This window comes from Strix uralensis, chromosome 1 (assembly GCF_047716275.1).
Source record: "Strix uralensis isolate ZFMK-TIS-50842 chromosome 1, bStrUra1, whole genome shotgun sequence".
Taxonomy (NCBI): Eukaryota; Metazoa; Chordata; class Aves; order Strigiformes; family Strigidae; genus Strix; species Strix uralensis.
This window is the reverse complement of record NC_133972.1, coordinates 63407269-63422432: the sequence shown is the minus strand read 5'-3', so window position 1 is coordinate 63422432 and position 15164 is coordinate 63407269. Positions and strand designations below refer to the sequence as shown.

Genomic DNA, 15164 nt, shown 5'->3' with positions numbered 1-15164 from the left:
GGCTGCAGAACGAAGAGGAGGCTGCGCCTCAGAAAGGGTAGTGGAGTGACATCTTTCATATCCTGCTTTGCTTCAGGACAAAACTGTAACAAACCAGCATGGGGCAACACTGCCATGATCAGTCTGTGTAACGCGAAGAGTTTGTTGTGTGAGAAAGAATGTGTAGGCAGGAATAAATTTTATTCATTTTTTTTTTTTCTTTTCCTGAAGAATTTGCCTTTAGAGGTGGGATAAGAGTACAGATTTTCCACCTACTCCATGTAGTGGCCAGAAGGGTTTGCCATGGATTTAAAAATCTCTTTGGGCTGTTTTGCTTGCCTATCTCTTTTTTACAAAAATTGTTCTGCATGTTTGGACAACTGCAAATAATTCCAGAGACTTCTGCATGTCTCAGCGCAACAAACCATACTGAAAGAATATAATGCAGCCAGGACCCATCAAATATGCAACTCAAAGTCTATAATTGGATTTATTAGGAGACATTTTTCTTGGGAAGATATGAGAACCAAACTACTGCATGGATCAGACAAAGCAGTAAATTTCAAATCTTAACCAGTACAGAAAAGTAAAAGCCATCAGAGGGCTGTAGCAGGGAATAGTAATAATGTGGTATTTGGGACTGAGCACGCTTGATAGCTCAGCTAGGGTGCCAGCACCCATTGCTTATGGAGGTTGGTGGGACACTTGTCCCTGAGCAGGATTTACTGGCATCACTTCTGAGCTAAACATCTTGTTTTGGTAAAGCAAGGGGAGCAGACACTGCAAGATTAAGGAAAAGAGTGTGGTCATTACAATACCAGAGCTCCTTGGAGAGGAAGGACTGACCCTGAAAATATGTTTTCTTCCCTGAAGGACCTGTTTCTCCTATCAAACCACTCCTTAGATGTCTGCTTTTCTCTCAAAATCAGTGTGTCCTGCTGACTGGGAGGGATGTTTGACAACATACTGTGGCTTTGGCACCTCTCTCCTGCCTCAGAGCTGAAAGGCCAGTAGCTCTAACTGAGTTTAGCTTTTAACTACGCTTTCTTCTGCTATCTGCCTCCATGGTGGTCTCTCTAAATCCATTTTAGCCACAGAGCTGGAAGATACAGCCAGTTAAGCACGCAGTGAGATATGTACCCTTCAGAAATGAAGGAGCTGGGATTCTCCAAAGCGGTGTTGCCTCTGGTGCGTGACAAGCAACCAGAGCATTTCTGTTCGTATCTGAAAAAGGAGCCACATCCAGAAAGAATTTTATTTATTTAAAAGTTTTAAAGTATGCTGTAGAAACATAACAAAAATACTTGAACCAATCTATTCTGATAGATAAATCCCTAAGAAAAAAAACCCCTATTTGATAAGATGAAATGTGGATGCTTTTAGCCTTGGCTATCCAGGTCTTCTTACTCAGACATAAGGGGGGTTGTTTTTTGGGTTTTGTTTGCTACTCTGGGAACTGAATTTCACGCAGTTTTCATGGCAAGAACAGAGGAGGCAGCATCTGGCCCCATGGGCTGAAGTGATGGGGTGGAACCCGGGTAGGAGAAAGTATCTGGATAATGACTCATGACATGGATTTTTTTTCATATGTTTTTTTAAAAAACCCCAAACTTAAACACCAAATTTTTACCAGCAAAGCAGAGTCGGTTGTGTAGCCCTTATTTCACCAGCACAAAACAAAACCAAACCCCGAACTCTAGCACACCTGGAAGAGGAATTATGCAAAAAAGTAAGACCCAAATCCTGCAGGTTGGTATTAAGTAAACATCTGTCAATCAAAGCACAACCAAGCATTGATTTCACTGGAAACAGCTGGACTAACTACACCAAGCACCAGCGGGTCAAACCTTGGCAGTTTTTAACGCGATTTCCCACTGCCCACGCCGGAGGAGGGGGAGATTAAGACCAAATAATGTCGAAGAAGTGAGAGCTCCCCGGGTGGAGGGGGACGTGGGGGCGAGGCCGGGCCGGGCCGGGCCGGGCTGGGCTGGGCTGGGCTGGGCTCGGCTCCTCGCGCTGCGGGACGGGCCGGACGGCACGGAGGCTCCGCGCTGCTGCGGCGGCCGCGGGGGGCGGGCGGAACCGGGCTCGCCTCGCCTCCGCTGTGGAGGGCGGGGGAGGAAAGCCGCGCCGGGGAGGGGAGGGGGGGTGTGTTTCGCGTTTTGTTTTGGAGCCGGGGAGCCGGGAGCGCCGCCAAGGCGCAGACCCCGGCGGACGGGGCCAAAGTCCCGGTGCAGGGGCAGCCCGCCCTCTCCTTTCCTTCCATCCTTCCTTCCTTCCCCCCCGCCCCCCAGGCTGCGCGGGGTGCCGCGCCCGGAGCCCAACTTTCCTGCCATCCCGCCGGCCCCAGCATGAACCAGACGGCCGGGGTGAGCAACAATGTCCGCTGCTCCAGCGGCAAGGGGCCCAAGGTAAGAACGGCCGCGGGGGCTCCGCGGGGCGCGCAGCCCGGCGGGGACGGGGCTCGGCGGGGCGCGCAGCGGCGGGGCTGCCCGGCTCCCCCCTCCGCTGCTCCCGGTCCGTGAACGTGTAGCTGAGAGCGTGTGTCACCCCCCGCCCGGCAGCACCCCCGGCGCTCCCCGCCAGCCCATCGCTTCGCGAAGTTTAGCATCTCTCCCTGCCCCCCCCCGCCCTCGCCGCCGCCCGGGGTGCGCAGCCTCCTCCTCGCCGCTGTGCCCGGGGCAGGCGGCATCGCGCTCCGCGCCCCGCCGCGCAGAGCCGGGCGCCTTCGGGAGGTGCTGAGCCGGGTGCCTGGGGACGGGGGGTGCTGCGGCCTCTCAGCCCCAAGGGCTGGCTCGGTCCGAACTCGCGCTCCTTCTTCAAACGGCTTGAAATGATTCAAAGGTAAAGATGTGTGCGAGTGTGCAGCGTGGGGTCAGGGGTGTCTGTATCTGCTGCTCTTGCTTCTTGCCACGGTGGTTTGCATAGCCAACGTTAAAAAAACCCAACAACCTGGGATAAAACACCTTATTGTGCACTCTGCTGAGTTCAACAGAAATGTAAATTGGGTGCTCTCACCTGATCCAGATCAAATTTGCATTAACCTTTTTTTGATAGTAATGAACATGGACCTTGCATTAGCCTTTACAGCACTGCGATAAAAACTGGAGCCGGATAGGTGTATGTGCCCTCTTGTAGGCAATTCTGTTAATGCTCCTTCTGCAACTCTTTGAAGTGGTTTTCAGTGTTTGTTTCTCTGTTTTATGGTGGATTCCCCCCTCCACCAAAGATTTCAAATGCCTTTTTGAGGCTAGCATTTTATAAAGTGACATGTTTCCATATTGGGTAATGGAACGCACATTAAAGAAATGCAAAACTTGTATTTCACCAGAAATGGTGCAGTGCTAACTTCCTTTTTATCTTACCTCTTAATATTGACTTCGTGTTCCATCTTCTAGACCTGATGTCGTGTTGTTTGAAATGCTGGTGCTGCTGCTCACCTTGATGGGTACTTCATGTCTAGCCAGTGCAGACACGATTCTACAAACTCTTAGGCACACAGATTTACCTTTATATCTCTCCTTCTGTAAAGTGAAAACAGTTATTCCTCACTTTCTCATATGATCTTTTTAGGATTAAACCCACTAATCATAAGGCTATGTGAGTATTAAAAGATGCAACATGATGAGGGCTGTGGAACTGCACAAACAGATTAGATGAGTCTGCTGAAATTATTTACTTAGCTCCATGACTAATCGTATATTTGAAGTTAAACCCATGCATAAACTCTTTGCATAATTTGAGGGCCTTAAATCAAAGGTCCTCCATGGATCTTGCCAATAATTTCAATGTCGGGCCTCTTTTCTTTGCACTTTCTGGTTTTCTTTGAGTTTTGGGTTGAACAGCTAAAGTTATTGCATATCAGTAAAAATTTATTGTATCAAGCTGCTGACCTAACACTTTAACGCAGAAGGAAGAGATGGGGCTCAAATGCGTATGTTCTTAGCACATGATAATTGATACATTTGTATTTGTCTTGAAGTCATCTTCATCTTATTTTCAAATGCTGTAGGATGTGGATATTTTTTCCATTGGAAATAAATATATTTTTTTCAAGTCAGGAGATTGACATGATTGATGGTTTCAGGTTTTTAATTAAAACACAGAAAGCTCCATGCATGATTCAGTTGCAAGGAAACCTTGCAGAGTTCAGAAATGAGTGTATCAAACAGGGCTGAAAAAAACAAATAACTGATCTGTAAGAGGTCTGTGATGGAGTAGACAAGAGGCAGAATAGCCAAGTTTTTTGTGAGACTGACTTCTAAAGCACAGAAATGCTTGTGAGATGTTTAATACCTGTCTTTTTTTCTGAAAAACAAACAAACCCCCAACCAAAAATAAAACAACAAAACCACAAACAGGACTTGACTGACTTTCCTAATCTCCTAACTTTTGAATTCACTGGCCAATTTTGACCACAGTTGACAGAACAAGAGAAGTGTTATACATGTCAACTTTCTACAAGTGGCATGGAAATCAATCACTTAATAGAGAAGGACTATTTAATACCTGAGTAGAGAAAGTGTCTACTGTGCCAGTAACCCAGTCAGCACATGACAACATCATGGGTGGTCCTTTGCCCATCACAGGCTCTGTAAAGACTGGTAGGGAATGGGAGAAAGGAAGGAGTATAGAAGGAACTTCCAGAAGAACTGGAAGTTTATGGTGGAAGAGAGGCAACCATGGGTGAGGGCTGGGGTATTTGCAAGAGGGAGTGGGTCGAGCAAATAATGTAAAGCGAAAATCCATCATAAATAAAACACTGTTGTTTCCACTGCTCGTGAAACAACTTGTTAGTTGTTTTTTTTTTTTTTTTTTTTGCCAAAGAGCTGAAAATGCCAACTCACTGGGGCAAGGTCACTTTTCTTTCTGGCTTTGCTCTGAGTTTTCCTCTTGCTAGGCAATGAGCACTTGGACTTCAGATTTCCCTTGCAAGATTTATGGCTTCACGCAGTTATGATGAGCAAGGGAGGTAACATTTTAAAGAAGGGATACAATTAAAGCCCTTAAGTAGATAGCTTGATTGTAATTCCAAACTCTAGTAATGCATTCCCACTAAAAGATGTATATTTTTTTGACATTTCTATGTAACGCTTTTTATCTGTTTCTAATCAAAATCTACCTCTAAGCTACTTGAAGTGCTATTGAAAGACTGTGATTTATTGGTTAGAGAGAACTATTTTTGAGAAATAGTTTGTGTACATACAGCTTCTAATGCTCTTTTTTCCTGCCTGTGACTAATCCCATTGCCTTTCCTAAGACAGTTTGTGGGAGGAAGGCGAGAGGATTCACCCCAGTGCTGTAATGAAAAGCTTCATCATAGGAACATTTCTGATGTGTTGGGGTGATGAGCCCTACAGCCTCTGTGTGTCTGTACAAAACCAACCACCTCTCTTGTGTGGGCTGGGAGCAGGCTTTGACTCTGATTAAGAAAGTGCACATTCATAGTACCACAGAATTGTTTGGTTTGGAAGCAACCTTAAAGATGATCTAGCTCCAACCCCCCTGCCATGGGCAGGGACACCTTCCACTAGACCGGGTTGCTCAAAGCCCCATCCAGCCTGGCCTTGAACACTGCCAGGGAGGGGGCAGCCACAAGTTCTCTGGGCAACTTGTGCCAGTGTCTCACCACCGTCACAGTAAAGAGTTTCTTCCTTATATCTAATCTATATCTACACTCTTTCAATTTAAAGCCACTACCCCTCATCCTATCCCTACACTCCCTGATAAAGAGTCCCTCCCCATCTTTCCTGTAGGGCCCCTTTAAGTACTGGAAAGCAGCTATAGGGTCTCCTTGGAACCTTCTCTAGATTGAACAACCCCAACTCTCAGCCTGTCCTCACAGGGGAGGTGCTCCAGCCTCCTGATCATCTTCTTTGCCCACATTATTGGAAAGTTATTGAGATCCTGGCATAAGAATTTGGGGTTCAGTTCCAAGCTGTCACATTTTGACAGATTTCTTCAAGGAATTAATGAGGGCTAACTCCATATGGGGACTCAGGCTTTTCAACACTGCATGTTGCAGCTCCTAGCTTTTGGCTTTTATTCAGCACTCCAGAGCCCCATGCCAGCCAATGCTGGCATTAAGAAATTGTGTCTTAAATTTAACTTCTTTTCTTAGATTAGTACCAAGGAAGATGCTGTGAGAAGGCCATTTATTTCATGTTAGGACTCCCAATTTCATCTATCTTGAGGGAGGACAATCTACAGGAAACATTCGAAGTAATTTATTTCTTTAGAAACAACTCTATTTGGGATCCTCCATCTGGGTACAGTGAGCAAGGAAGTATCTATCCCATAGAGCATGATTTGTGGATTTGGTGTCCTTCTAAGCGTTGATCAGGATTCAGAGACCCACCAGCTCCCATCCTTTGGGGGACTGTCATATCCAGCAGGAGACAGGCAGCTCCACAGCAGGAGCCCTCCCATCTCCCCTTTTGGAGACACGCAAGCACAGAGCTGCTCTTTGGAGTGGGGAAGGTGGAAAGCCACAGTGTCTCCTGGAGAGAGGGGCATGCACTGTCTCTTTATTTATATGAAAATGCATTTAGCCAAACCATTAGCTGACATGCACAATCTGGAGGGTACAGTCTAAATCCCCAGCTTTGTACAGCAGCCTCCGCTGTACATGAGTGCATACTGGTTGGCACAACACTGCTTCGGATTCAGTCTCTTTCGACTTCTCTCTGACCGTATTTTTGAATGACTGTAGCTGTTGGAGCTGTTTTGTGTGGAGCTTAGTCTTGGATGTGGTCAGTCTTCTGTGTCAGGTCTCCTAACTCTGAGACCTGTTGTCCTGTGAGATGTCAGTACAGCTCCTTGACATACACCCATATGCATCTTATGGCCCAATAGCGCGTCACTGATGAGTACCCAAATAGCTTATGTGTGTTTTGAGGGTAGTGCAGTCCTTTTCTTAACCAAATTGCACTGATGTTTTATTAGACATCTAAATCTTTCTGTGGATCTAGGCTTTAACCTCCCCCTGATTCCGATCCCGATGTGTAGGTAGGAGACAAGTGTTTTCCTGTCCCAACAGCAGTGATGAGAGTCACTCAGGCTGTATGGTAAAATGAAACAATGCTGAGTTAAACCTGAGCAAATGGTGTGTGTTTCCATCATGGATTTCCTCGATGTGGTTTACAGGATGCATTTGGTGCTATAGCAGATACTAAGCAACCACCCTTCCTCTCTCAGCTTTAAGTATGTAAGCATTAAGAAAAGCTTGTTGAATCAAAGTTTTGAGGTTAGGACATCTGCCTGAATAACTGTAACCTGATTTTTAATCATCAATAATGAATGCTGGAGAATAACAGCAAATCATTTGGACAGATTATTCTTCTTCTTTTGAAGGAGAGACAATTGTACTAATTAGAAATACTGATATGTAAGAAAGTGGGTGTGAAAACAACTCAATGAAGTAATTTAAAGTCTTTGTTAAAGTAAAGTACACTCAATTAAGCTGAACTGGAAATACAGTTTTGATTGTACCCTTGGTTGTTCTCCCATTGTTTTGAAAAGAACAAAATTAACCTATAAGAAAAGTAAATTGCTGATGTGGGGTGTTCCTCCAGAACTGAATCTTTGCAGGGGATTGCCCTGTTCTAAAGGGGAAGCGCAGTGTTCCTCGCGCCGTGGTCAACAGGTCAATAGTGTCCTTTTTAACAGGATATGAGAGAGGTTGTTTTTTATCGTTGTTTATTCTGTAAAGGATTAATAAGAGATTATTGAATCTACACTGGGTGAATCTAATTTTCTCCTCTTTTACATGAACTATACCCCTTGTGAATTCCAGTGATTTCAGTTGAATTACTACTTATTTATGTTGGTTTAATTGCAGGGATTCTAAAGTTATGGAAGCAATAGAGCCACAGCATTTCTGGCACTCTTAGATGCAGAAAATGAAGATAAGAAAGCTATGGTAGGTCCTCTGTACTGTTGCTGAAGTGGAAATGAGTTCAGTTTTACTTGCACATTGCATTTTATTGTGTGTGGTAAGATACCATGTATGGGCACAGCTAAGCAGTATATTTTCAAGTTGTCCAATTTTAATACTCTAGTGGGAATGCAAGGTTGACTTCCACACCTAATAAGTATTAAAGTACGACTTGATGTAGCTGCCAGGGCTTTAAAACATGATCATACAGCTATCTTCAAAATCCAGCCTCGCTCAGAGGGCAGTCCCTTAGAAATTACACTTCCATCTCAAAACATTAACCTTTCAGAGTGGTCTAATACAGCATTGCATGAGAGCCCCAGCCAAGATCAAGGTCCAGTCCTGCTGGATGCTGAAACCCCATAGAGACAGAAATGGCTTTGCCTTCAGAGTGTTTATGGTTTAAGTTGACAATAAGAAGCAAAAAGCTGGGAGAAAGGGAAAATTACTCTGGTTTTACAGACAGTGAAGTAAGGTGCTGAGTGTAAACCACAAACCAACCCTATGAAGCTTAACAGAATAATAATCATCTCAAATTCTGTGAAAATTGCAGGATAGGTAGAGATGATAGACTGAAGTTGAGATTGTCTACCATGGAAAATGAAGGCAATACTAGCCATTGTCCATTTAAAAGCCATTTGGCTCATCAGCATGTGCTTCTTACATCCCACCAGCATATCCCTCTCTTGAAGCATGTTAATCCTTGCCCAGTCTAGGTGTCAGCAGAAAAAAGTTATGGGCAAAGAAGGAGGAGAAAACTGTAGACTTGGGTCCTCTGTCAATTAGGAAGACAGGTGTTAGTTTGGCTCCTTATGGAACAAGGTTTCATTTTGCCCATGGGGTGGAACTGTGTAGTGTTGATTTAACTCTTTCCCCTGTAGTTTGTACAGATCATCTATCTCCTCTGTCCTTTGTGGCAGGTCTTTCATAAAGCTGCAGAGGCAAAACCTGTCAAAACTAGGAATGGTGAACTCTAAATCAAGAAAAAATGCCAGGGAACTTAAGGGGAAGTGTTTGAAACTGATTTTCATCACTTTCTCTGTCTTTCTTGTAAACTGTAAGTTTTCAGTTGACATTATCTGGAACAGGTGCTGTATTAGTGAGAGAAGTTTTGCTTCTGTTGATATAAATGGAAAGAAGATTTTAGAAACTTCTAAGACCTTAAGCAACCCAGCCTTAAGGATTTTAGGAGTAATGGGTGTGGGAAGTTCTTGACCAGACCTTGTATTATTTCAGACAGTGAAATCCGCTTTCTCTATAATTCTACCTGTAAACATGATGGGTTTTGTCTGTTAATTCCAGCCATGTTCCCTTAAGTGCTTCCTGGGACTGCCTGAGTGTCAGCTGTCCTGTAAAGTTCCCATTAACAGGAAATTTTGCAACGAGGGTGATGGCAGGTTCAAGACTAGAAATTTCAGTGGAAGGCTCAAACGCCCCTTTGAAGGATAGGAAGACAAAGGAAGATGGCCAGGCTGACTTTATAAATGCCCTGAGTGATCAAAAACCTCCTGGCAGGGGTCACGCTTTCCCCGACTGGAGGGATTCCAACTGCGAGATGCAACCTGGGGAAAAGTGGGCTTGTCTAGTTCTGGTGCTGATGGAGCATCTTGTCTAGGGTATTTTGGGTGATGGGGAGCAAAAGAAGCTGTGGATTTTGTACCGTTGTGCAGGTATGCACAAGCAAGGATGTACTTTGCCTAGAACAGCTGTTATTTCAAGATTTTAGAGGGTGCATGAAAAGGGGCTGGAGAAGGACTGTCCTGTCCCCAGTAAATATTTGCCAGGAGCATTATGGTAGGGCTGTGCGGAGCTTGAGGGGTTTCCAGCGGTGGGTGGGATTTTGTTCTCTGTATCTCTGCAGTGCCCTCTGGCTTGGGGAGCCTCGAGTCCTGAATCTGAATGAGTTCTGGGGACTGATGACGCCAGAGCCGTCCTGCTCCCTGTTTATTTGTGGGTGCTGCTCTCTGCTGCTGTTTTTCATCTTTAATGAGAGCTGAACACACCATAAAATTTTATTGGGTGTTTATGCTAACAAAATTAACTAACAGTTGGTGCTTTAAAAATGCAGCCGGAGCTCTGAGCGCTGTAACTGGAGTCTGCAATGGCTTTTTAACTGGTGTAGGACAGAGCAAATGTGTGAGTGCCAATGTCATTTAACAGTAAACTATTTTATATTAATTTTTTATTGGCCAGAACTGATTCATTGCAATTTAAAAAAAAAAAATCTTAGCACAATATGTGCTTAAACAAAATCAGGCATTAGGTAGCTAGAAGCTCTGTCAAAATTGTGGGGTTAATTTATAATACCAAGCCCAATGGGCTGATAATCAAAATAAATTATCTTAGTCATTTCAGTACTTCAATGCTTAAGTCAAATAATATGAAGAAAATTTATTTTAGCATTTTGATTATTGTGTTTCCCAATAAAATAGAAATAATATCATGCTGTGAATGTTGTATGGATCATTTGAAGCCATGACTTCAATGGAAGTACAAAGGACCTATAGGCTATAGGAAAAAAAAAAAGGGATTAACTTCAGAGTCAATTTCTTGTTCACTATAACACATTTAGCTTATTTCTATATTAGCACTGTTAAGTAAACATAGAAAAGTAATTTGCTTTCATTTATTTATGTAGCGCTTTTATTTATTTTCAAGCAGTTTGCCCACACCTACTCTGGATAGAGCTTGATATTTATGATCTTTACATTATGCTGGGGATTTTTATGCCTGTTTTAAAACAAAATTGCCAGATTGACATGCTGGGACATTTTTTTGGTGAATGAAATAGTTTGATTATCAGCACTGATTTACCACATGTTTACCTAGGTATAGGTAGGGCTGATGTGTATCTCATGGCATTGCCGGAAATAAAGTTTGGCTAAAAGACTTGTGTTAGCACTCAAGGGGAATGTCTCGATTCCTGGATTAAGCCCTGAGTTACACTGGGATACTGGACATGTGGTTTAGGCTTTACATTTTAACATTGTCACTTGATCATAGATACCAGCTGATTTTCAAGGCCAGACATGGCTGCCGTCAAGAAAACATTCTCCAACCTGCTTTTAACTTCCCACTGTAAGCACGGTCTTGGGATCTAATGTGAACTCACAGGAGTCAGTGGTAGTTGCACCATACCAAGACTGGGACAAATATTCTGCCCGTGCTTTAGTTTTTTTTCTTTTGGTAAAAGTAAGAACGAGCACTTCCCTTGCGTGGTCTGTGAGCTGTGGTGGAGGATACCACCTTGATAACCCACTAAGTGCAGTTCCCATCCTTGCTGTTTGCCTTATGTTATTGTGCTTCAAATCTGAGAATTTAGCAAACTTTAACATCATTAAGAACATATTCTCCTTTGAAATGAAGGAAGAAAGATGTAGGAGGGACAGAGATACACTGATTGTGTATCCTGGTTGCACAGTCCCTATACCATGACATGCAAACCTTGCTCTAGAAGATGACCTTAGAGGGAATTGTACCCAAAGGAGTGAGTTGTGTTGCAAGCACAGAATGCATGGAGGAGAAGAGGGGAGCACACTAGTGTTTCAGCTCACTTGAAAGGTTGTTAAAATTATAAAACCTTGGGTAATTTAAAAAGGGAGCATGTACAGCACTCCTAGGTGTCGTGCCTTCAAGTAGCCAGAATGAAATACGCTGCAGCAAAGCCAAGGCCTGTCCTCAGTGAGAGCCCCAGCGAGAGGATTGGGGACTGACAAAGGTGGCAGGTGCTGGGCTTCTCTCAGCTCTGCTGGCAAGTTGGAAAAGGGCAAGACATCAACATTTTGAGGCCAGTTAACTTGCTTATTTGCAGATGGCATCTAAAATTGGAATGCTAGGAAGAGGTTGAAATTATGGCAGACAGATGTGTGCTGCTGGTAATTTACTGCTACTCAGGGCAGTAGATACACCATATGCTTTTTTTTTAATAGTTTATGCTTCTAGGCTTTTGACTTTTCTTGGACTTCCCCTTAGCATCCCAACATCCTAGTGTCTGCAGATTTTTAGTGCAGTTTTTTATTCAAGTCAGCTTTTGCTGGATAATGACCTCACACAGAGCCTTTGCCACTGCTTTAACTCTGTTCTCCAAAGTGGAGGATCAGATAGTTTTTCATAAGTAGCAAGTCCAGGAAAGGTCCAGCAGCAGGGACTCGCATCAGTGTTATTTCTATTGCAGCACTCCATAGGAACACTAGTTGCATATTGGAATTCAATTGAACAAGAGGCTCTCCAGCCAGAGAGCATAATACTGCTTCCTACATCAAAGAACTTACATTTTAAATATTTTCACTGGTTTATGGTCATCCCTCAAACTAAAGATTTTATTCTTCTCTTTATATTCTTGCTGCTTAGCATTGATTTTTGTGTGTGATCCCATTGATTGTCATGGGGCTTCTCTTACACTGCTTAACATGAATCAGGGTTGCATCTGGGGCCCAATGAAAGCACACAGTATAATACATTTTACTTGACACACTCCGTTGTCTCACTGTCAGTCCTCTTGTCTGGCCACCCGTTGCACAATTAATCTGCCAGCAGAGAGGCCACCAAAGTTTTTCAGTCACTGACTCCAAGTTTAGCCACTCTTTATTGTTACAGATCTCTTCTCCAGCAGATCAGGACTATCCTTAAATTTCCCAGGTGCTGCTCTCTCCATGCTCTGTACGTCCATATTTTCTGATTTGTTCCAACTTTAGTCACTTGAGTTATCCTAATATTGCTAAAATTCCATAAGGCTGCAGCTGTATTACAGAGCATATCTGCACCTTGCCTGTGTCTTTCACTCCCTCATTTAGGGTTCATTCCTGCTTCCTTCCTATACTGTTTTGTTTTTTTTTTGTTTGTTTGTTTTTTAATGGCAGGGGAGGGCACTGAATATTCCACTTTACAAAGAAGTTAATTTATTTCTGGTGAACAAAGCCTACTGGTTTTCCTTTAAGTAGTAAAGGAAATTTGCTTGGACTTTTTGTTAATCTGTGGGAATTGTTGCCCATAAAGGGCATTTATAGCACGAAAAATAAACTGCTTTGCTGGTCTGTCCAACTCAGGGACACCAAAAGACTGATTCGGATTGAAACACAGATACCTTCATGTGGGATACTGAAAAGGTAGTGATGGCTCTTGGTCGCTGCGGCTTGGGCTTTTTGCGAAAGTATTTCAAACTGCCACTCAGAAACTGCACCTAGAATTTCTAGCCATATATGATCATAATGGAGGTGATGAAGGTATTAGCCAAGGCTGGAGGGAGGAAAGAAATTGTTTATGGACCCTCACACTCTATTTATGGCAGTAATTCAAGTGTTGTTTTTTTTTTTCTTTTGTCCCCTTTTCTTTGCAGAACAGTAGAAAACTTCAGTGCTTTTTTATTACTTTAATGGAAAGTAATCAATGTGGTGCACCATCGCAGTATTATGATAAAAATACCTCAGTTAAAACTGTCTTTGACAGCAAAATATTGTAAGTGACCTCCAGTGTTCAGCCTTCCTCAGGTGCTTTCCTGCTGTAGCTTCATTTTATTTTACAGGATATATTTTGCACCAGAGAAATTCTGATGGGCAGCTGATATGGACTAGCTGAAAGAGAGGGAGATAACTTTTTTTTGTTTGTTTTAAGTGCAGGGGGGACGTCCACATCTAACTTTCAGTAATGTCAACAGGAGCAACATACCTAAATCTCTTGTGTGTTGGTAGAAGAATTGCCTCAAGCTTTTTCAGTGTAAAGCATAAAGTTTATTGAAGAACCCAGTAATGAAGTACTATGGTTCCTGGTGCTTAAAATTTTAGTTATTGTACAAAATGAGGCCTCCTGCACTTTAAATTATACTTTGTAGAGACATTACCACAAATTACTTATTCTTTCTTGAAAGCTCCTCTCTTACTTCCTTGTAAGCATTTGTTAAATTTGGATTTTGATATGGAGATCATCCAGAAGAAAAAAAAAAAAAAATCAATATTTTATCCAACAGAAGTTGTCACTTACATACTCTCATGTTTTGGAAATAGAAATTGAAAAGAGTTAGGAGAAAGCTAGCAAATTACAATGTGGTCCTACCACTGTTATTCCCAGATTTAGCCATTTAACTGAGATTGTAACGCTCTTCATATGAACGATGACTGTATCCAAGTGAGAAACAGCTGTTCTTTGCAGAGGCTGAAGCATGCAGATGCACCCAAATACTAAGATAACGTGATAAAATGTAGGTGTTATCAAAGCAAAGGTGTATGTTTACATTGTGTTGTAGAAAAGGTATATACTGTCCTGTGAGCTGTTTGAAAGCCAGTACACATGAGCTCATCAGCAGCACCACAGAGCTCAAGTGGTAGTGTTTGCCAAAAAAGGGGTTGTTTTGATGAGTGGGAAGGGTATACTGGAACATCACTGAAAAGGCACCTTCTTTCTGATGTGTAAATGTGAACGAGTCCACATTTTCACTACATGTTTGTGTGTGCTGGAGCAGCACTCTTAAGCACCACTAGAACAGCATTTGTAAGCATGAAAATTCCTGTATTTTACAAGGTTTTGAATTTCATTTAATAAAGAAAAAAGGAAAAGCAAAAACTGCTGCAGAGGTGAAAAAATACCATGAAAATGATGCAGAGGGGTTGACTTGAGTCCTCAGAAAGACTGAAACTCTCTCTCTGCACTGACTGGGTAATCAGTGTAAGGTGATTCTTGAAGGATAGGACTCAGTTTAAGGATTACAACACCAGTATTTAGGCATCTAATTTCTGTTCACATGTAACCTAGGGGCAGGATTTTTCTGCATTAGTGCTATGCGAGATGTGCCAGGTGTCCTTTCAGCTGCTGTACCACAGGGATAGGAATTTCCCACTGGTTTTGTGTTCTGCCTGCCAGCACCAGCAGTATGTCATGGAGATGCCAGGACATCTTGAATGATGCTGGGTGTCTTAATTTAGGCAGTGGGATTGGACAAGCAGTACCTAAGCTCCCACTATAGGCAATGGGACACAGTCAGTAGCATCTAGAGAGCGATGAAAGGTCACTGTGGGCTGACTGTTCCTTGACTTGCTTCTTACACTCCATTGACTTTTTTTTTTACCAGATCCCTGTTGACCATAATAGTTTAGACACCTAGCACTCATATAAGCACCTGAACATAGGCACCCTAATCTCGAATTGCATCCCTCTTGTAGCATCAGCCTTGTCTACTGTGTTACTAGTTGTCAGTGTGGGTAAGAAAAGCTGGGAAGAATTATGGTATTAAATTCTTGCCTGCCATTTCCTGAGAGAC

General features: G+C 43.1%; 1 protein-coding gene across 2 annotated transcripts in view; it reads left to right on the top strand.

The window, feature by feature from the left end:
- Nucleotides 1-2142: 2142 nt before the first annotated feature.
- Nucleotides 2143-15164, top strand: part of DPP6 (dipeptidyl peptidase like 6) — a 565250-nt gene continuing 552228 nt past the window's right edge. The window contains exon 1 of one of the 2 annotated variants that reach the window (XM_074868891.1): nt 2143-2390. In XM_074868891.1, the coding sequence (XP_074724992.1) occupies nt 2331-2390 (60 nt within the window). In that variant the 5' untranslated portion in view covers nt 2143-2330. Of the gene's footprint in view, nt 2391-7852; nt 7901-15164 lie in introns of those variants that run through there. The other variant, XM_074868920.1, reaches the window with a different exon arrangement.